We start from the raw sequence: 22,161 nt of genomic DNA, 5'->3' as shown, positions 1-22,161 counted from the left end.
AAGTGGTTTACTTCCAAGGATAACATAAGCTCAGAAAGCCTAACCCAAGCTAAAAAATTTTTCCTGAAAATTGAAATAGATCGGTGTTTGATACCTAATGGACATACTTTTTTATTTGCTAGCTCATATATTAGTTTTACCTTTTAAGTTGCATTACTGAAATAAATTAACTTTTGCACAATATTCAAATTTTTGGAGTTTCACCTGTATATTATACATACTAAAAAACTCTGAACACAAAGTTGTTGTTTTTTTTATTGTACATATATAATAAAATCTCATATCAAACATTATAGCTTTATAAAAAAAAAATACATAAAGTATAAGTCTTAACTGTATTTTGCAGAAGTCGTTCTATGTTTTCTTTAAATATATTTATTATTTCTAATATGATTTTTTTTTATTATTATATTTGTATTTTGAAACTGGATGAACAAAGCTACAAATCCCTTGGCAGATAACAGCTCCCTTATTTGTATTTCACCAGCTGTTTGACTAAAATTCAGCTTTAAACATTAACATTTTAAGAGATTGTTTATTTAATTTTGCTGTTTAAACATTTTATGTATTGTATTATTTCTGGTAACTCATAGTAGTAAATAGCATTACATTTGTAGTGTAAATAATAGATCCATTCGTTGATAAATTTTCATTTTGAAATTACCTGTTGGCTTTTCTGTCTTGAATCTTTGTGTCAGTGGAATCTGCCTGCTGTCATTTTCCCGATTGGACATGGGTAATTTAGTGTCATTCATCTGCAGGAGCTTAAGAGTACGCTTTCCTATGACATTCCAGGAAGCAATAGGCAGCGACAGGAAAATAAGCAAGTCCCTTCACTAATCCCCTATCCTATTTTATCTGATGGACTGAGCTGCAGCTAAAGCAACACTCTGTGACTTACAGCAGAAGACCCTTAACAAAATGTGACCCGTTACTGCCTGCGGATCTCGACCTGTGCACTGTGGGGTAACCTATGGTTAGTTCATCATGTGTATTTTGCTGGTCATCTTTGGTTGCCTAGTATTTGGAGGCCTTCCTTTCTTTTGCTTCGCCTGCCCATCTCAGTGCAGCTGCACTTTTCACTCGCTCAGCGATGGCTCAAAATCCAGGTATGCCAACATTTGTATTCTCACACTCACAGCAATCACGTTGCTTTCTTTTAGTACATCTTGTGCGATCATTATGTTTTATAATGTGTATTATTTCTTCCCATTCGTGGTATGCTGTTGTTTCCTGTGTTCAAAGGATTAACTTCTGAGCACATTGTAATCTGATTTTAAAGAAACCATTGAATGCCTTCTGCTCTGCTCAGAGACTACAGAATTATAACAGTGCTAGATACATGTGAAAAATTGGGGCATAGTCTTTAAAAAAACTGATGCAGATGTACTTGCTCCTCTTTTGTAAGAGGAAGCCCTTTTTAATAAAAAAAATGTAGTCCTAATTTATTGTATAAACCAACTCTCACAGCTCCATAACCTTTTCTTCTAAAAAAACCAAAAACAAAGTATTTTTATTGCATAATTGAAGACAAACTACATTGTTTTCTTTTGTTCTCCGACACTGTGTAAACAAAAAAAGACTTCCTAATGTATATGTTATTTATGAGAATTGTACTCTCTAATTTGTCTTTATATTTTCCTGTTTTATAGCTATATTATAATTGGTTTAGTAATGTGTTTGGGTGATTTGTTTAGAAGAGATGTATCCTTCTATAACTGTAAACAGATGATATTACCTATAATTATTGCAGGTAAATTGCACTACTGCATCTGTTTTTAAGATAAATACATAGATGAGAGATGATGGTGATTTCAGAAGCAGGGTACCACAAAAGACCCCAGGTAGATTGCTCCTGGAAGAAAGTCTTTAAGTCAAAGTTGGTTACTCTTGGCCATTAGCTGTTAATCCTACTAGAAAATAGGGGTGTCCTCTGCCATTCTTGCTATTGAGATTCCCTAATATATATTATTCTTGTAACCTGATTTAAAAAAAAAAAGGTTGTTCAGTAATTGGTTGATTAATGAATGAATGTGTTATATCAATATTGTTGTAAATTGGCTGTAAAGGGACATTGTCTCACCAAAACGTTTTGAAATCTTGAAATCTATCCATCTTTTCTTCTTAGTTCAGACAGAAACAGAAACTGTACAAGTATGGTGAAAGTCTTTACAGAACAGGAAAAGGTTACCTTGTATGTGTGACAAATGATGCTTTGGTCTATCACTTTGCTTAGTATTACTGGACTATGTATGGACAGTCTAAATCTCTTAAAACCCCTGTCAGTCCATGTTTGCTGTCTGTCTCGAAGTGAGGAAATATTTTTTTGATGATTGTTACTTGATTACAGTAAATATACTAGTTTGAAGCATTGCCATCACCCCTCCTTTTTTAACAACTATAATACTTATATACAACTATTACAAATGTTTTGACATTGGTCACCAGGACAAGTAGAGAGGGTCAATTTCCTCAGTGTGGACACAGATTGCAGTAAAAATGTGTCAGGGGTTCAAACTCTTCCCCAGGAAAAAAGTTTTAGCAATACTTGAAATATTTTTATTGCAATTTGAAAAAAAAAATGGATATAGTATTCTGTATTTTTTATTTATTCTATTTGTTTTTTCTATTGGTTGAACTGGATGGACTCTTTTCTACCCAACTAATTATGTAGCTTCCTAAAATATTATTTAATATACTAATGCTCAACCAGAAATAGTATGAATTGTGACAGGTGTGAGCAGGTTTATGTTGATTGTAAACGAATTTAATGAAAACGCTAAGCAAGGGTGTGCCTTTAATAAAAACTGCTTATCAAAATGATCCATGGAACCCAATCTTGCTGAATTTATATGTATAACTTGACTTTTTCTGGTGGTTTTGATCAGAACCTCAACCCTCTCTCACTGCAAATTGACAGGCTTTTTGGCCAATAGGAAGGCTTGAGAGGCAGAATGGGACAGAGTCCCAGACTTTTACAGGAAACCTTAAGATTTGCTTATAAAATCAGATGGCTCTATCTGTGGATATACTGCATTTTGAATTTCTTGCTTTTTCATATCTGCCATTTGAATAACCTAGGTTTGTGAGCTACTTACTTTAAAATGATTGTAAAGGCTGAATGATTTTTGACCTTCATGCATTCTATGCATGAAGGTAAAAAACCACCTGTGTGCTGCTCTCCCCTGAGCCCCCTCTCGATCCCGCGATGTGCACGGGAGCCTTGGCTGTTCCAGGTCTCTTTCCTCATTGGCTGAGACACAGCAGCAGGAGTCATTGACTCCTACTGCTGTCAATCAAAGCCAGTGCGCTAATGAGGAGTGAGCAGGGGACAGGCCCGAGCCACGATGAGTGGGGCTCAGGAGCGAGCATATATCAGTGCCCCCATAGTTGATCAAGGGGGAGGAGCTAGGAGTGCTGGCTGGAGACTCGAGAAGGAGGATCAGGGCTGCACTGTGCAAAACCATTGCACAGAGCAGGTAAGTATGACTTTTTTTCTTTTTAATGAACCTTTAATATCACTTTAAATATTTTATTGCTTTTAATTCCTGTTGGGGCCTATTAACACCAGGATGGTGTGTTAGTCATCTAAATGGGCTGCCTAATGCACTACAATAGACCAAAAATCAAACCTAACCAGTGCAGTATCAGAAAGGGTGCCATTCACAATGAATAATGTTAACACATATGCTAAAATGTGTCAGCTATTATTAATGAATCCCATTATAACATTAGATAGAAGTTTTGCAAAGAAATTAATTTGACTCCTTCTAGAGCAGTCATTTTGGTAATTATCGATTCCATTTCATCTTCAGGGTCCATGTATGATAAACAGGATAGTTATTTTAACCAAGCTATACTAAACAAAACTATATATATCAGGTATACAGTTATACAGTAAATATACATGTATTTAGAAAAAAAATAGAAAACTGTTAATATTCAATATTAGGATGATAGCCCATGTCACATAACACGAACACCTAGATATCTCTGACAAGTGTATATTTAATCATATGCCAATTGTAATAGTACAGGCTACAGATGGCTTTGCATGAAGATAAAATCATGGGCATGTGAGCCTGTCAGTAATGCAATCAGCTGCAACTAAACAACTTATTGCAATTAAAAGCAAGTTCATTTATTTACATTAGGGCAGCAGAAGAGAAGGTCAAGCCAGCCTAGGATTCCATTAATTCTAAGTGCTATTAACCCATCTGGACTTTGCTCTACAGCTGTTTGGGCCCTTCGCCCAATACATTTAGTGTTAGGTTATGCTGCTGGCAGACAATTTCTAAACCTGTTTTTTTTTTTTTTACTACTTTGGTAATAACTGTACATTTAAAAAGAATAAACAGATACAGTACACTAAATCTAAATAAAAGATTGGGCTGTTGAGATTTTTAAGACACAACTTGAACCAATGATAAAATTTAATAATAAATGTTTATTATTCACAATTCTTTAAAATTAAAGAGGAATCCACAATTCATACATTAAGAAAAAACTAAATTTTGCCCTCACTAACTTCTTTCAAAAATACATATCTGAAGCTTTTTGGTAAAGAAGCGCTTCTTATATACTAAGGTCAGATACTCTTTTCAACATGCTCAATGTATTTCATGAATAGCGTCCACTTCTTCAGCAGTTACAAAGGGGACAAGACTAACCTATCTAAAAACAAAAACTTTGTCCATGCATATTTCCTTACATTACATTGATATGCATATACATTTCCATGCCACCATGGTTACCTGAGAGTCCTCCAAAAGGAGATTATATTGAAAAGACTCCTACCAGAGAGCCCAAAGAGAAAGATAATGTCCTACATGGGATTATTTTGCTCCAGCCAATAGGGAGGCCTGTATTAGAGAAACTGGCTTAGACCCCAAAGGGAGTAAAAAAAAAAGGAGGATAAACATGGAACTCTGAATACGTACATGCTTGTAGAATGGGTGGGGTAGCATAGCTATATGTTTGTCTGCATGCAAAAGTTTCTCTTGGTGTGTACAACAGAGTTGGTTCTTTTGTGTATTGAGTAAGGGTTTAACAAAGTTTCTGAATTCTAATGCTGGCCATATACATAATTGTTCATGAAGTTCTGTTACTTTCAGTCAGCTGTTGGTCATAAATATTAAAACATTAACAACTGGATCAAGGCAAACTACCTTTTACTGTTGCCATATGAATGGTAGTATTTAAATGGTAGAATGTTGCCTTTATTTCTTCAACTGATAGATGTAACTTGTTAAAATTGTTAGAAAATTGCCTAATGGTCTGCATACTGAAAGAGGCTGTTGCGGAATGAGTTTCTACCATCACATGCTACTGCAGCACAGAGCCATAACTAAAACCTTTGGGGCCCCGGAGGAAGAAACCATGAAGGGCCCTCCTGAGCCTCCGCCGGGGCCTTTCCTCCAGGCCCAGCGCTACTCCCACTGATACCAGGACCCTTTACTCCCATTGTGGGACCCCCTATGGTTGCGGGGTGCCAGGGCCCAGTGTGTTAATTATGTGTTAGTACCTTTTAAAAAATATCTATTCCAAATGTCCAAATCTAGTCCAAATATCTAGTCCAAAAATATCAAGTTGAAATGTCACTGTTACTTTTAAAAGGTAACATAAGGGTTTGTAAAGGCATTAGTGCACACAAAGTGGATTTATAGTCTTTCTGGCTATCAATGAATATATTTTCAGTAGGACTTGAGGCAAAATTTTTTTTCATTTTGGGTAGAGTAAGGGGGGGGGGGGGGGGTTATTAGCCCTGTTGTTTTTTTCCATTGGTCTCCTAATGAGGAGATTTCTCTTCTTTTGGAGCTAAGAGTTCAGCTTTAATAACCTGCTCAGATAGATACCATAGTGTTTTTATTTCAAAAACCTCTACTTCATAAAATATTAGTTTTTCAAAGGGAGATTTTTTTTTTTGTTCATTAAAGGGCAATTAAAGCAAATCAAGAGGAAAAAAAAACAGAAAATATTGAGGATGAGTCACATCACGTCCATTGCGTTTGAGTTACCATGTGTTAAAATTCTTTTTTAAATGGATTGTGTTGCATTGATGTGCATTTTTTTTAACATGTGCATTGATGTGTGGCTTTTCTTAATTCATAGCTTTAATTCATAGCTTGAGCCAAAATACATAGCGGGAATTTATTAAAACTGGAGCAAACAGAATCTGTAGCAGTTTTAAACAGTAGCTGATCATCTTCCAACTTCAGCTTGTTCAGTTAAGTTTGAAAAATCAAAGGTAGAAGCTAATTAGTTGCCATGAACAGCTGCTGCAGATTCTGGCTTCTCTAGTCTTAGTAATATTCCCTGCATTGTTTTTCTTAATGTGCGTTGCAGTGCTCTGACACATTGTAGCACATTGTAGTGTGTTGCAGCATGTCACACCACATTTAAATACAGCATGTTCCATTTTTGCTCAGCGCACATCAATGACATGCATTAGCAAAACTGAACCTATTTGAATCCGTTTCAGCATGTTATTTCATTGGGCCTGCATTGAGCAGTCCATTGCACGTGATGTGAGTGGACCCTCAGTCTATGATGGGGTAAAATAAAGTGAACAACTGAGTTCAGAGTTTATTCAATTTATCTAAAAGACAATAAACCATGGTTTTGTACATATTTTTGTTTAATTACAGATAGTGCTTAAAGTGGTTGTAAAGGCTCAAGATTTTTTACCTTTAAGCATTCTATGTACAAAGTTAAAAAAAAAAACCTGTGTGCTTCAGTGCCCCCAGTCCCCCCTAAAACTTTCTTGAGCCCCATCCCTATACAGCAATGTGCACGAGAGCCTCTGCTCTCCCAGATTTTTCCTTCTCATTGGCTGAAACAGCAACAGTAGTCATTGGCTCCCACTACTGTCAATCACAGCTAAGTGAGCCAGTAAGGAGAGAGCGGGGTGGGGCCAAGCTCCATGCGGGAATAGACACACAGCAGATGCTCGGTAGCGAGCTTGCTCAGGTGACCCCATAGCAAGCTGCTTGTTATGGGGGCAATAGGCAGGAGGGAGGGGCCTAGAGAACCGGTAAGGGGACCCAAGAAAAAAGGATCAGGGCTGCTCTGTGCAAAACTATTGCACAGAGAAGTTAAGTATAACAATTTTTTTTTTTTATTATTAAAGAGCAAGCCTTTAATATCATTTTAATTATTTACAGTATATTTTTAGTGAGATCAAGTTGAAATACATTTTGATATCTCCTTGTGAGCCAGCAGGTATAATGTTAAGCTCTTTATCTTCTTAAAGCAGTATTAAACCCAAAACCAAAAATGTAATATACTGCAGCTTACCAATCATTAGATGTGGTGGCTGCATATGTTTTGTTTTTTTTTAGGAAGTAACACATCTACTCTATTGGAATACCTCTGGACGAAAGAACACAGGGGCACCTTTGGACAGCAGCATTATAACTCTGGGAGGAGGGGAGTGTGCATTAGTAGATTTATATACACTAAAAAAAATTGAAGCTGAACTCCAGCTAACACTTTTGAAGCACTTGCAGCAAAAATTGTTTTTCCATTTAGGATAAAGGTTTTACATACATTAAAGCTAACATTGTAAGCACTTCTGTCAGTAGTAAATGATTTGTCTTAACCCTCTAATTGCTTCATCTGCAGGACAGCTTGTTCTGTTGAAAAACACTAGATTAACTGGCTAGATCACCAGAAAATAAAAGAAAGAAAGCCAAAAAAACCGAATGTAGCTATCTTATGTAAGAATTGGTAAGCTGCAGTATAATAAATGTTTGCCTTCGGGTTTAATAATACTTTAGGAATCTTGTTTACAGATCAGCAGCTCTGGCTTATAACTGAACTCCAGGAATTCAGAAACTTTGTTTTGGAATGCTATGAGTTAAGTCCAACAAGGTCCCTGCCACTTCATGGATGCATCATTTTAATTTAGATCTGACATGTTTATTGTGCTCCAGGAAAATGGCTTCTGCAGCTCAGATGATGGACGCTCTGGTCTCTGCTCTTCAAGTGAAGAATCGGTATAGCTGATATGCCTGCCCCTCCCACCTTCCTGTCCAACCACAGAAGCCTTTGTATTTTGTGACTGAGTTCACATAATACAAAGGCTTCTGTGAATGGGTAGTAGAGGGGAGGAGCAGGCATAGCTTCTGTGTATGCTTTTCCCTTTCCACAGCCCTGGTGTCTCTTCCAGGAGCAATAAACCTGTCAGATGTATATAGATAATAGAGATAAGTCCAGGAGGTGACATGCACTATGGACTTAACTCATAATATGCATATAGTTTTTACAAAGTTGCTTAATTCCTGAAATTCAGCTTTAAATATGTATATACACTAGTGGATGCCTCAAAGCAGGGACTTATCCACTTCTCTGTTACTCTACCTCAAGTTTTACTAAGATTCGAGGTACCTGTGTGTAACGATCACCCCTGAAGGAGCTTTTGAGTATCGGATCCCATTTCCCTATGCACGGCCAGGTGGGAACTAGAGAAATTCCAAGACAGGCATGCAGCACTGTCCCAGGGAGAACTGGTTAAGTATTGCACTCAGCAGCCCTCTCTCCTATAGGCCCCAGGGGTGTAGAAGTACTTGCACTGGCCTTGTATCCTATAGCTCTGGGTCCCTGCTGAGATAGCTCCTTATATCTAGGGTCAGTCTGCCACACTACCAGAACCTCCAGCCTGAGATTGATCGGACTCCCATGGATATACAAATCCAGGTCTCCGCCCCTCTGCTCACTAGCTTCTGGAAGCTTCCATTGGCCTCCAGAACCAGATGGAGATGATAGAGGCCCAGTCTGCTGAGTCATCCAGCTTAACCTAGACTGACCTGGACTTGACCCCTACTCAGACATGCTCACTTCAACTACTGAGTGAGCCATTAAATTTTCCTAACTCTCTAGCACCGCTAGAGAGTGCTATGTATACAAACTGGAGTGTTATTTTTAAAACCCATAGTGCTCTGAGAATCTTATGTTAAGCAATACTTTTTTTGTAAAACAAAGGCAAAAACAGGTACAAAAAAAATTCCTATATCTAACCAGTTCCTGTCTGTACTATTATGATATGAGAGCCGGACAGCACTTTTGTCGTTCCGGGTGGATATCATATGACATCCTTCCAGAACGCACCTTGCACGCGGCCGAAGGGCCACGCTGTGGTGCATTCTGTCACTGGCAGTGTCCACCGGGCACAGCCAATCACTGTACAGGTCTGATCACTGGTACTATGTGATCGCTGAGACTAATCACAGTAGATCACATGACAATTCTAAACAATTAATGGCTTCCTTTTCATGCCATTCATTGTTATCAGTTGTGTTGCTAGCTGTGATTTATTAGAGATCACTTGGTACAGAGGGGGCTAATCACAGCGCATCTGTACCATGTGATTAGCTGTGGCCAATCACAGCTAATCACAATACATACTGAATGTTCCCTCTCATTCTGTAAAAATGGTTGGTTATAGCAGTGAAATTCACTGGTATACGAAATCATAATGTGTAAAAAGAAGAAAAATCCTGATCACTTGTACAGTGTTACTATGGTAACACTACATTGCTCTGGTCACAGGGGTAAAATAAATCATAAATACATTTAAAAAAAAAAGTTTTTACATACCTTCACCAGTGTCCCTGATCACCACCACCCATATGATGATGCTGTACTGCATTGATGACAGTATGTTAAAAAAAAAAAAAAAAGAAATTGTGAAAAAATTTGTTTTAATTTCATCATTCTCTAAAAAATTATAACAAGAAAATTACAACTTCAAGAAACTGTCATGCCTCTTACTAAATACCTTAGACTGTCTATTTTCTGAAAGGGGTGATTTGGGGGATATCTGTACTGTCCTGACATTTTTGGGCCGCAAGAAATGAGATCAGTCTTCACAGTATTAATTTATTTTCAGATATATCCCATAGTTTGTGGACTCTATAACTTGCCTACCAATTAAATAATAAACACTGGTTTTGGTTATTTTCACCAAAGAAATGTAGCAGAATACATTTTGGCCTAAATTTTTGAAGAAAGATTATATATTTGCAAATTTTTATAACAAAAACGAAGAAAAACGCATTTTTTTCAAACTTTCCAGGCTTTTTTTTTTTTTATTTAACAAAAAAACAATAACCCAGTGGAGATTGAATACCACCATAAAGCTCTATTTGTGTGAAAAAAAGATAAAAATTTCATATTGGTCCAGTGTTGCATGACTGTGGAATTGTCATTCAAAGTGTGACAGCTCTAGGAGGCTGTAAATTGGCCTGGGCAGGAAGGGGGTAAAAGTGCCCGGTATTGAAGCAGTTAATGTAAGTTGTATGTAATCAGTTGCAGAAATAAAACATGCAGAGAGCAAGAAGTTCACTTCCAATATCTGTGCTGTGTAAGTTTTTACTTTCCTTTCTGCATTTCAATCACGCTCAGATTTTCAGTGAACGTTTGAGTCTATTTGGTGGCTATGAGAAACTTTTAGTATTGGTATATAATGTATCAGGCTTTTTCTGTGTGAGTGGTAATAGGGAGCACCTTTTTAGCATTGCCAACAAGTGTGTTCCAGGATCTCCAGATTAAATCCAAAATAAACTGGGATGGATTCATGCATTACAATGCCTGAATGGAAGTGCATAAACTGCCATAAAATTCTTTTTTCATCTTTTGTTGCAGATCAATATTTCTGATCTGTAATGCTTCAATGAAACCTTTTCATTCTACTGTACTCCTCGAAATGCTGTAAACGGGATATTGCAAGTATGCATCAGTGACCATTGTGGTCAATCCACAATAATGTTTAACTGAAAGGCTTGAACTGTCTGCGTCCTGTGTTGTTCAACGTCTTGCCACTAGATGTTTCTTAGATGCTGCTGTTCCCCTAAGGGGATTTTTTTTTTACCTTCGTCTAGATCAGTTGTGGGTATAGAATGTGAAGGTTTTCTATTTGTGCACTTTTTATTTTTTTTATTGCTTGAACTAAATGGATTAGTGTCTTTTTTTTTCTACCTGACTATGTAACTATGAAGAACATATGCCAGGTTAGTGACAGATGGTGCCACGTGGATCAGCATTTACTGCAGACATGCTTACACTCAGGGCCAGTGAGGTGACATGTCAAAGGGATGGCCCAGCCATGTGCATGCAAAGAAATGATGTACTGCTTTCCAGAGTGTCTCTTATATGCACTTTGGTAATTCCTGAGGGATCACTCTAATCCTAGATTGTAAACTCCAAGGAGCAGGGCCCTCCTATCACTCTTGTATTGATAGGAGGGCCCTGTTGCTGTATTGTCTCCCTTTATATTGTAAAGCGCTGAGCAAACTGTTGGCGCTATATAAATCCTGTATAATTATAATAATAATGTCCTAAAACCATGGCTTCACCAACCTATCTCTCCATGTCAAAGAACACCTTGTATTTATTGAAAAAAATACAAAACTTTCTCTGACTGGCGGCAGTGCTGAGAGAGTGACCCCCTCTGGCTACTATACAGAAAGGCAACTGCTCTGCACTGAACCCAATAAACTGCTGCTATTATATTCTGTAGTAGCAGGAACTATAATAGCAATTTGCAGCTTACACAGGGATTGGTCAGGTATGTGATAAGCATACTAACATTGGTTCAAGCAATGTAACTATGCCATAAAAATCATACTTAAACTTTAGCTTTAGGGCTTCTATGAGATGGTATCGATTGGGTTTATATATACAGGCGTACCTCGTTTTATGAATTTAATGCATTCTGTGGGACTTTTTGTATTGCGGAAAATTTGTAAACCCAAATGCGGTTTCCCATAGGACTGCATTGAAAACCAATAAATCCGTTCTGGAGGTCATAAAAAAGTTAGTATTTTATCTGTTCAAAACTCTTTAAAAAGTGCACTTTAAAGGCATAAATTCTGTACAGGGACATGATTAAAAATTAATTTGTAAATGCATTGAAAACCAATTCATTCATTCCGGAGGTCAGAAAAAAGTCTTATCTGTTCAAAACTCTTTATAAAATGCACTTTAAAGGCATAGTACTGTACAGGGACATGATTACAAAAATATTTTGTAAATGCATTGAAAACCAATTAATCCGTTTTTTGTATTGCGAAAAAAATTTGTAAACCGAGGCATTCTTTTCAATGGATTTTCATTCAGAAACCGAAAATTATGTAAAACGAGGTAGACCTGTACTTAAAATACCCAGGCGTAGTCTGTGCTTCCTGTATGCATCTCAAGGTTTTAGTTTTTATTTAAATTTAAAACATATTTTGTATATGATTTATGTCTAAATTTGATTTATACAATTTTCAATATGTATTTAGAAAATTGTGAATTAGAAATACATACATTAACTGCATGTGATTCTAACTTCTTATTCATAGCGATGTGACATATGATTAAGTGTTTTTTTTTCTTTTGAAACAGGGCAGTGCTTTGTAACGATCCAGAGATGACTCTAACACCCGTGAATATTCCGACAGACACATTTAAACTTCGAATAGAAAAGACCTCTATCAGGCGTGTGCAAGGAGACGCTTTCCATCTACTCTCAAACCTGGAGTTTCTCTGGATGCCCTATAATTCAATTTTAAGCCTGAGTGTAGTGACATTGAGAGGTTTGCGCAAGCTGCAAGAACTTAGACTGGATGGCAATGACCTCACATCTTTTCCATGGGAAGCCCTAGCCAGTACACCCCGATTAAGGCTGCTAGACTTGCACAATAATGACTTGTCATCAATACCTAAAGATGCCGCACGTTTCATAAAGAACATTACTTACCTGGATCTTTCTAGTAATAGACTAGTTACACTCCCTCAGGAACTGATTGCATCCTGGCTAAACCTTCACTCTGCATCATATTTTTCCAGTGATCACTCTACATTAATCCTTGGTAAGTACTTTCTCTATGTGAAAATATTGCCTAAAGGGGACAGTTAAAATATCTTCATAAGAACTGTGTCTTACGTCTTGCCGTGTAGATGAATCGATAGACGTGCAGACGTCAGTGCTGACCACATATCTAAAGTTTTCGGTTGTCGGAAATGTGATTTTTAACTACAGGAGAGGATCAGATAGTCTTTGAACTTTGATCCATCCCTTCAGCAAAGATGACTTGAACAAGTACTTAGGCCTTCAAGAATGAGAGCAACATTTTTGCCAGGTGTTTGAGCCCATCTGTTATTCTTTATTTATTCAAGCTACACTTTTAAGTTGAGATCCACTTTAATGCTTTTGTTTTTTAAGTGATCGTTCAAGTAGCGTCTAATAACTTATTTGTAATGCCAATATCAGAATATCAGTTTTGTGAATAATTACGAGAAGCTTGAGTCTTCCTGCGCTTCTCACACTGCTTTTTCAGTGCCTCTGAGCATATTGTCCTTCAGGATTCAGGCTAGGTTCACACTAATGTGGTGCGGTACATCGCATGTGATTCGCACAGCAATCGCACCGCATTCCTGTAAAAATCACATGCGATTTGTGTGCAGTGCAATTGGAGCTATACATTATGTATGGGTGCAGGACCCTTTTTTGGGTCCGCATTAGAATCAGATTGCATGGGTCTTCATACCTATGCTGTCCGATTCTGCACATCGCACCGTGTTTTGCGGACCGATTTTGGGGTGTTGTTAACTTAACATACACACCCACATCGGTTCACATGAATGGGGTGCAATTCTGATGCGGTGCGGAATTTGCACAGAAACCGCTGCAAATTCTACACAACATCAGTGTGAACCCAGCTTCAGTTAGTTTTAAAAAACATAATTTCTATATGTTATGAGCCGTGAGCAATTTAAAATACTGAATCCGATAAGTGGTGCTCCAATGCAAAATATCACACGCCAAATTTTTTTGTCTTGTTACATATTCATCCAAAATTACTTTTAAAGAACAACTCTGGGATGGGGATAAAAAGTGTGGAATAGTCCTGTATAGTTAAAGGACCCCACTAATGTGATTTTGAATAAAACTGCAGTTTTAAAAAGCTCTGACATGGTCTCTTTTCAAAGAATCTTCTTCTATCCCCAGGCTCTTTAAGGAGGTATCATTCTAGCAGGGACATCGCTTCCTGTTATTGGTTTTGACCCGTCAAGCATGTGTCCTTTAGCATCAGGTCTCAAAAGGCTCTCAAAAGGCTCTAATCTCATCTTCTCCAGGGCTGATAATAGTGTGGCTGTTTCACTTTAGACAGTCAATAGAATGTGACCCTTGGGGATTGCACAGGTAGCGATAGCTGACATTTTGGACATTTTTTTTTTAAAACAATTGATGTTTATTCATAGAAAGCAGAACATATAAACATCAATAAACTATAAAAAAGCGTTGCATGTTATGAACTCTTGTAGTACACGGTAACAAATGTTGGCTTCTGGAAAAACTCGTTTGTACAGTCAGATCAGTGGTCTACATGAGGCATTCACAGATTAAAACGTTTATAAGTTGCAGGTACGAACATCAAATCTAACATAAGAGTGCATGAATAGCAGAAAGAGATTTAGTAGAGCAAGAAAGAGAACAGCAGTCGTAAGACCAGATCCAATTCCGCAAGCAGTGTCAAGTATCCACCAGCATGATACGCACATCGAAAAGTAGAAAAGTGCTAATCGCCCATCAGCCCTCTATACGTTTCTAAAAAAGTAAGAGCATACCAACTGGACCATAATTTATGGAATCTGGCAACAATGTTGTTGATCATAGTCAATGTCCTTTCAAATTCCTGAATGATGTTAACCTCTCTTATCCAATCTTGAATCGAGGGGGCATGAGTAGTCTTTCAATGCCTAGGGATTAGGGACTTGGCCGTATTCAAGGTGCTGAACCAAGGATTGCTTGTACGATTTCAAAGAGCACTCAGACATATGGAGAGACAACATTCAGGGGTTAAAGGTAATGCAGTCTCAGTAATAGAGTAATGTCAACTCACGAACTTTGTCCCAAAATGGCATAAGCCTTGGGCATTGCCACCAAATTTGTAACAGGGAGCCCTCGTCTAATTCACAGTGCCAACATAAGCCTGATGTCTGGGGGAACCACCTCTTTAACCCATCCGGAGTAGCACACAGTCTTGTTAACAATTTGTAGAAGGTTTCTTGAGTCCTAGTGCTGATGGAGAAGTTGTGATTGAAAATGCACACTTTTCTCCATTGCTCATCCGAGAACTCTACCTGAAAGGTTGATTCCCAACCCATCTGAAAATTGTCAGGAGGTTCAGAGGGAGTGTTTTGAAGCCATGAATAGGCCAAAGAGGTGGTTTTTATGATGGGTTTCCCCTTTAAACCAAGTGTTTCTAGAGTTGTGAGGGGCCTGGAAAAAGCTGCCTTCCATCTGTGGTTAGTCAAATAATTGTGTATTTGAAAATAAGTGCAGTATGGGATCTAAACCTTCCTGCATAGCTCCTGGAGCTTTCCTTTGGACTTAACTCCCCCATGTTTGAGGCAATGAGTCGCCTGACTCATGCACTGGAATCACCCCAGTCTCCAATCCGGGGGGGGGGGACTCTGGATTAATAGCAATAGGAGAGAGAGGACTCAGAGAACTAGCAAACCCTACAACCCTTGCAAGGTCATGAAATGCATCTAATGCTGCGCCAATTAAGGGATGTTCTAACAAACGCTTTGGATAAGCAGACTTTGACAGCCATGGTGAAAATCTTAAAGAAGCTGAAATGTAAGAGCTTTTCAGGGAAACCTAGTGTTTATGTTTGGCATGACAATTCCAGTCTATATTTCTGGTAATATGAGTAGCGTAGTAATACTTTTTAAAGTCTGGTAACCCCATACCTCCAGAACTCTTGGTACGTGTGATGAACTGAAATCAAATTTATTAGCCCACACAAGGGCTCTTTGAGCCTGTTGTAATTTTTAAAAAAAGGATGGGAGCCTAATTGGGAGAGCATTCATGCAATAAAGTATCCGAGGAAGAATATTCATTTTGATGATGGCTGCCCTACCAAACCAAAAGTTTGTGTGCCAATTTTTTAAATCTTTCTGAATATTGCGTAGTAGAGGGACAAAATTTTGCATGCATACGTCATCGAGATTTGGAGTGAGCCAGATACCCAAATATTTAAGGGCTGTAGGAACCTGGCAGGGTTCCTGCCGTGAGACAGAGCCGGACCCACTCTGGCCGCGGCGGTGTGAGTGCGCGGGAGCAGTAGCGTACACGTCACCGCAAGGCGGGCTATTTAAACCTGCAATACAGTGTAGTCAATGCCTTCTGGTCTATTACATTCTGCACTACATAACCTGATTGTGTTGCCTGTGTCTGATCTGACCTGACTAAGAAAGAACTCTGCCTGCACCGACCCCAGCTTATCTCTGACTATTCGCTCGCCTGCTCCCTTGTACTTGATTTGCTCGTTTGATCCTGACCTGGCTTGTCTGACTCTGCTGCACCTACTTACCTGTATCTGCACCTGGCCTGTATCCTGATTGCTGCCATACTTACCTGCTGCTGCACCCATGGTCCTGCACCTGGCCTGCATCCTGGTTACCACCATACCTGCCTGCTGCCGCATGTGTCCGTTCCCGGTCTGCATCCTGATTGCCGCCATACCTGCCTGCTGCTGCACCCACGTTCCTGAATCTGCACCTGGCCTGCATCTGGATCTCCTGGGTCTTCACCTGCCTGCTACCAGCTCCAGACCCACCCGGCACTCATGCCACTCCTGGCTCTGCGCCCTCTGTTCCCACTATCAGGGGCTCCGAGCGGGAGTAGTAAGAGGCGCCTCCTCTCTACGTCCGGCTCCCCAACCAGGTACGTGACAGAACCCATCTGAAAGAGCAGTTTTGCTTAATGAGGGCTAAGGAGGAGGAGCTTACCATTAAATTCAAAGTCTCTAATTTAGTGTAGTTTATTTTCAAATTTGAGAGAAAACGATAATGGTTGAATAAGCTCAGATGTTTAGATACAGAAATGTGAGGTTGAGATATGAAAAATAACAGGTCATCCACATATGCCGCAGTTTTGAAAGTCTCATCGTTGATCTGGAATGATGATATAGAGCAGTGATCCAATTCAACATATGCGGTTCCAGCCCAATGCGAGCACACGTAGCAAACATAAAGTCCCTAGATATGCGATCAAAGGCCTTCTCCGCTTCGGTAGAGAGGAGAAGGCCCACAAAGTCCTCGACTCTTGCGCTATGAATTAGGTTAAGGGCCTTGACAATATTGTCAAGTGCTTCCCTGCCTGGCATGAAACTGACTTGTCCCGGTCCAATGGTATCAGATAGGTAAAGTCTAAGCCAGTTGGCCAGTATTTTCGCAAGCAACTTTATATCAATGTTAAGTAGGGAAATTGGTCTGTATTTTGTACGTTTGGCAGGGTCTTTATCCTTTTTGGGGATGACAGTGATATGTGCAAGAGAAAAGGATGTATAGACTGTGGCATGCTCAAAGAATTGAGTGTCTACAGAAGAGGCATATAGAGTAGGGAGCTAAAGGTCTTATAATATTGTGACGTCAGTCCATCTGGACCTGGGCTTTTCCCTGATTTTAAACTTTTAATAGCATTAGCCAACTCTTTCCCCAATAGGGGATTCTAACAATTTGAGATCTGAATGTTTCAGGGAAGGCAATTTACTTTTCTGATTAAAATTAAATTTCTCTCCCTTAAGATCTTTGGGGGTGTGAGTGGGGGGGGGTTGGGGTGCAGGTTATACAAGGTGGTATAATATTGATGAAATAAGGAGGCAATCACTTTACTGTCATGTTCCAAGGTGCATTTCGAGTTTCTGACTCTTAATATTTTCATTTAGTTTAGCCTCTCACACGGCCCTGGCCAAGAAACGCCTAATTTTATTTGCTCCCTCATAGTAGACTCATTTTTTGAAAAATAGGGATCGCTTATAGTTGGTGTCTAGAATGGCCGGTACGTCCAACCGTGCCTTCTGAAGCTCAATCGCCATGGAATTGGCAAGAGATAGTGTATGTTGAGATTCAGGTTTCGCTATGTTTGCGGAAATGTCCTCAATTCTCATTTTTCCATCTGGCCCCCACTTAATAAACACTCCGCGAACAACACATTTGTGTGCCTGCCACATGCTAATAGGAGAAGTTTTGGTACCCTTAGTGATATCAAAATATTGTTTAAGCGTATTGGCAATATTAGTCAGTACTGGGCACCCTGTCCCCTGTGGCCTACCGCTGCCTTCAAAGCCACGCTACTGCCCGATGTCTGAACCAGGACGCCGCCGTCTGCGCCAGAGAGAGGGGAGCTACCACCACCGCCTCCCCTACCTACAGCCGACGCAGAGAGAAGGGAAGCAGCAACCACCCCCACCGGCACCGAGAGGGTAAGCCGCCACCGCTACCAGATCTGCTTCCCTGCTTCCCACCATGCACCACACAGCCGTGCCCCTGCCACTGCACAGCCCCGAGCCCCGTCCAATCCGGCGGAGGCGAGCCTGCCACGCAGCCTACAGCACCCACTGACGCCGGGCCCTACAACACCTGCGGTCTCCAGACCCTACCGCTCCCACAGACGCTGGGCCCCTTAGCACCCTCAGTCGCTGGCCCACAGCATCCACATGCACTGGCCCACAACACCCACTGATGCCAGGCCCTACTGCTCCTACCAACGCCTAGCCCACTCTACCTCCAGACGTCGGCCTACACCACTTCCAGATGTCGGTCTACAGCACCTCCTGATGCCAGGCCTTTAGCACTTCCTGACGCCGGGCCTTTAGCACCTCCTGACGCCGGGCCTTTAGCACCTCCTGACGCCGGGCCTTCAGCACCTCCTGACGCCGGGCCTTCAGCACCTCCTGACACCGGGCCTTCAGCACCTCCTGACGCCGGGCCTTCAGCACCTCCTGACGCCGGGCCTTCAGCACCTCCTGACGCCGGGCCTTCAGCACCTCTTGATGCTGGGCCCTACAACACCCCCAGACGCCGCGACCTACAACACCACCAGACACCGCGACCTACAGCTCGTCCAGTTGCCGAGCCACTGTACCCACCGACGCCGTGCCACAGCACCCACGGACGCCAGCCTACAGCACCTACAGACTGCAACTAGCCAGCTGCTGACCCAGCTGCCCACCACTCTCACTCTCCTCCTACAGATGGACACAGATGAACTCCGCCATGGCGTGAGAGACTCTCCGCATCATCACGCCCTGATGTGAAACCTTTCACCTCCCCCGATTTGACCAGCACTCCGCTCACCCTAACATGTCACCTGCACTCCTCCTCCTCGTATTCCTCTCCTCCATTCCCAAAATTGCCTCCCTGTGCCTCCCTACTTCCCCAAAACAGCTCTACATTGCTCCTTCACTTCTTCCTTCTGCCCACTATGGCTCTCACCACCTCCTCCTGGTACTCCACTCTCCTGCCGACCCACACGCTACCACTAACAGATCCACACGCTCCTGCACATCCCGTTCCCATGCCACCTCACCCTTCTTCTAACCGCCGGGGACATCTCCCCGAACCCTGGCCCCCACCTCCCCACTCCCCCTCTAGGCACCCTGCTGCTCCCGCCAGCCGCCGCAACCCCCTCAACCTTATACCCATCCCCCTCCTCCCCGCATCCACCCCTCCTCTCTTGGTTGCACACCTGAACGCCCGTTCGGCTTGCAACAAGCTCACCGCCATCCATGACCTCTTTGTCTCCCAATCCCTCAACCTCCTAGCGGTCACCGAAACCTGGATCCAAGCCACTGACTCCACCTCCCCTGCAGCACTCACCCATGGAGGCCTCGTCTGGACCCACTCGCCCAGACCGAATGGTCACAGAGGTGGTGGGGTTGGCATGCTCCTGTCACCGCTGAGCACCTTCCAGGTCCTCCCTAACCCCCCTCCCTATCCTTCTCCTTCGAGGCCCACTGCATCCGGCTCTTCTCTCCCACCCCTCTGAGGATTGCAGTAATCTATCGGCCTCCTGGACCCGTATCCCGCTTCCTTAACGACTTTGCCGCCTGGCTTCCCTTCTTCCTCTCCTCTGAGCTACCGACCATCATCCTTGGGGACTTCAATATCCCCATCAACGTCAACAACCCGGCTACTTCCCAACTCCTCCTCCTAACCTCCTCTTTCGCGCTCACACAGTGCACACAGTCCTCCACCCACACCGATGAGAACACCCTGGACCTTGTTTTCTCCCACCTCTGTACCCTCCACAACTTCACCAACACCCCCTTCCCTCTCTCTGACCACCACCTCCTCACGTTCTCCGTCTCCCCTCCTCTAACTCCCCCCCCAAAGCTTCAAACTATCTCCAGCCATAACCTCCACAACCTGAACCCGGCCCCTCTCCATTCGGCAGCTGACCGTCTGTACGACAGTATCCTTCCACTGTCATGCCCTGTCTTGGAAATTTGCTTTAACGAATTTCTCCTTACCGTGAGTACTTGCAGTTGGATGCGCAGAAATCCCCCATAAAGCTGTGCGAATCTCGCTTACCACGACTGCAGCTAAACTACACGATTCCTGCCCATCCAACTACTTTAGCTTCTGTTGAAATGTGGGTGATGGAGCTCCGTTACCCTAGAATGATCACACGACATTCTCAGGTTGATGGTTGAATTCACATAAGGGCCAGCTTCAGACTCAGCCCTCGGTTTTATTACAAGCACACACATGCCCCCCACATGAATAAAGTCAATCCCCTCCCACCGAACAATGCAATGGGGAGTGCCTATACACAGGATGTACATTCCGATTGGAGCATAGTCTTTCCTATTATCTATCACTGGTCCTCCCCCATGAGCCTTCTGAGGTCAGCAAACTTCCTCCCCTTCCCCCCCATGAGCCTTCTATGGAGGGCATATTTCCTGTCCTACTAGCTCCTATTGGTATGTAAATTCTTTGTACAAGCATTCCCTAAGCTAAACACCAGTCTGTACCTGGATGGGCCCGGTACGATCTTTATTAAAGCACATCCATCCAAGATACAGTTTCAAGTTGGTAATGGGTTGTAAGATATGCATAAGCCTACACGCGGAGTTCGTACTGCTTGGCGCCTTGCGGCACGGAGTCCATGTGGTACTATGCTGCTGATATGTGGATACAGGCCCGCGGTCTACTGCCAGCGGCATTCGCATCGAATGCCGTGGTGGTATACACGCCGGTCTATAAGCGCAGATCCGCCATCTCATCCATTACCGAGCTGAGTACTGTAATACATACATTGTACATGCGCATGGCCCAATTGCAGCCTTCAGAGCTTTAATTAAGCCACACGAGAGACATATGAATAACACTCATATATGACACATTTAAAGTTCGACCAACAATACAAAATTTCCATGACAGCCCTGACCTGGCCACTACTGCGTACAACGACTCACTGTCAGCTGCCCTAGACTCCCTCGCACCCCTAACCACATGTAACATCAGACCCCGACCGCTTCAACTCTGGCAGAATGACCATACAAAATGTCTCAAATGACGCAGTCGTGCGCTGGAGCGATTATGGCGCAAAACCAGATCCCCTCGAGCGTTCTCCCTCTACAAATCCACCTTCCCCACCTACACCTCCTCCCTCCATGCCGCCAAGCAATCCTACTTCGTAACCCTCATTAACACCCTCTCCACCTGTCCTCTCCAGCTCTTCTCCACTCCCCCACCTCTACTCAGTACCTCACTCACCACCCACGAGATTGCCAATCATTTTCAAAACAAGATTGATGCAATCCGTAAGGACATTGTCAATTCACAATCTGCCTCTCCACCTAGCCTCCCTCCCTCCATCACCCCCTCAACTCTCCCCTCCTCTGATCTCGCAACCGCACTGCCCCCCACCACACCTAACGTCCCGCACACTATAACCTCCCCAACACTCCGCTCCCACAGCCCTGCTACCACTGAGGAGGTCACTAAGGTCTTCACTGAATCCCGCCTCACCACTTGCCCCATGGACCCTATCCCCTCACAACTCCTCCGGTCACCCCCCTCCTCCATAATTCGCTCCCTCAACCACATCTTCATTCTCTCCCTCTCTACTGGCACATTCCCCTCCCCCCTAAAGCACGCGCACATCACCCCCATACTCAAAAAACTCTCCCTGGACCCCACTGACCTGAACAACCTTAAACCCATCTCCCTACTGCCATTCACTTCCAAGCTCCTTGAGCGCTTAGTCTACAATCGCCTAAGCGCCTACCTCACTGACAACAACCTCCTTGATCCACTACAGTCTGGTTTCCGTCCCCTACACTCCACCAAAACCGCCTTACTTAAAATCACTAACGA

General features: G+C 42.1%; 1 protein-coding gene across 1 annotated transcript in view; it reads left to right on the top strand.

Annotated features, from left to right (window-relative positions):
* The first annotated feature begins 770 nt into the window (after positions 1–770).
* LRIT1 (leucine rich repeat, Ig-like and transmembrane domains 1) overlaps positions 771–22,161 on the top strand; it is an 87,139-nt gene continuing 65,748 nt past the window's right edge. The window contains exons 1-2 of the mRNA XM_089683350.1: positions 771–1,109; positions 12,388–12,854. Coding sequence (XP_089539476.1) covers positions 988–1,109; positions 12,388–12,854 — 589 coding nt within the window. The 5' untranslated portion in view covers positions 771–987. The remainder of the gene's footprint in view (positions 1,110–12,387; positions 12,855–22,161) is intronic.

Source organism: Staurois parvus, unplaced genomic scaffold (genome assembly GCF_062004578.1).
Source record: "Staurois parvus isolate SC_StPar_1 unplaced genomic scaffold, SC_StPar_1.0 ptg000306l, whole genome shotgun sequence".
NCBI classification, from domain to species: domain Eukaryota; kingdom Metazoa; phylum Chordata; class Amphibia; order Anura; family Ranidae; genus Staurois; species Staurois parvus.
Note: the sequence above shows the minus strand (reverse complement) of the source record. Positions and strands in the feature narration are given on the sequence as shown.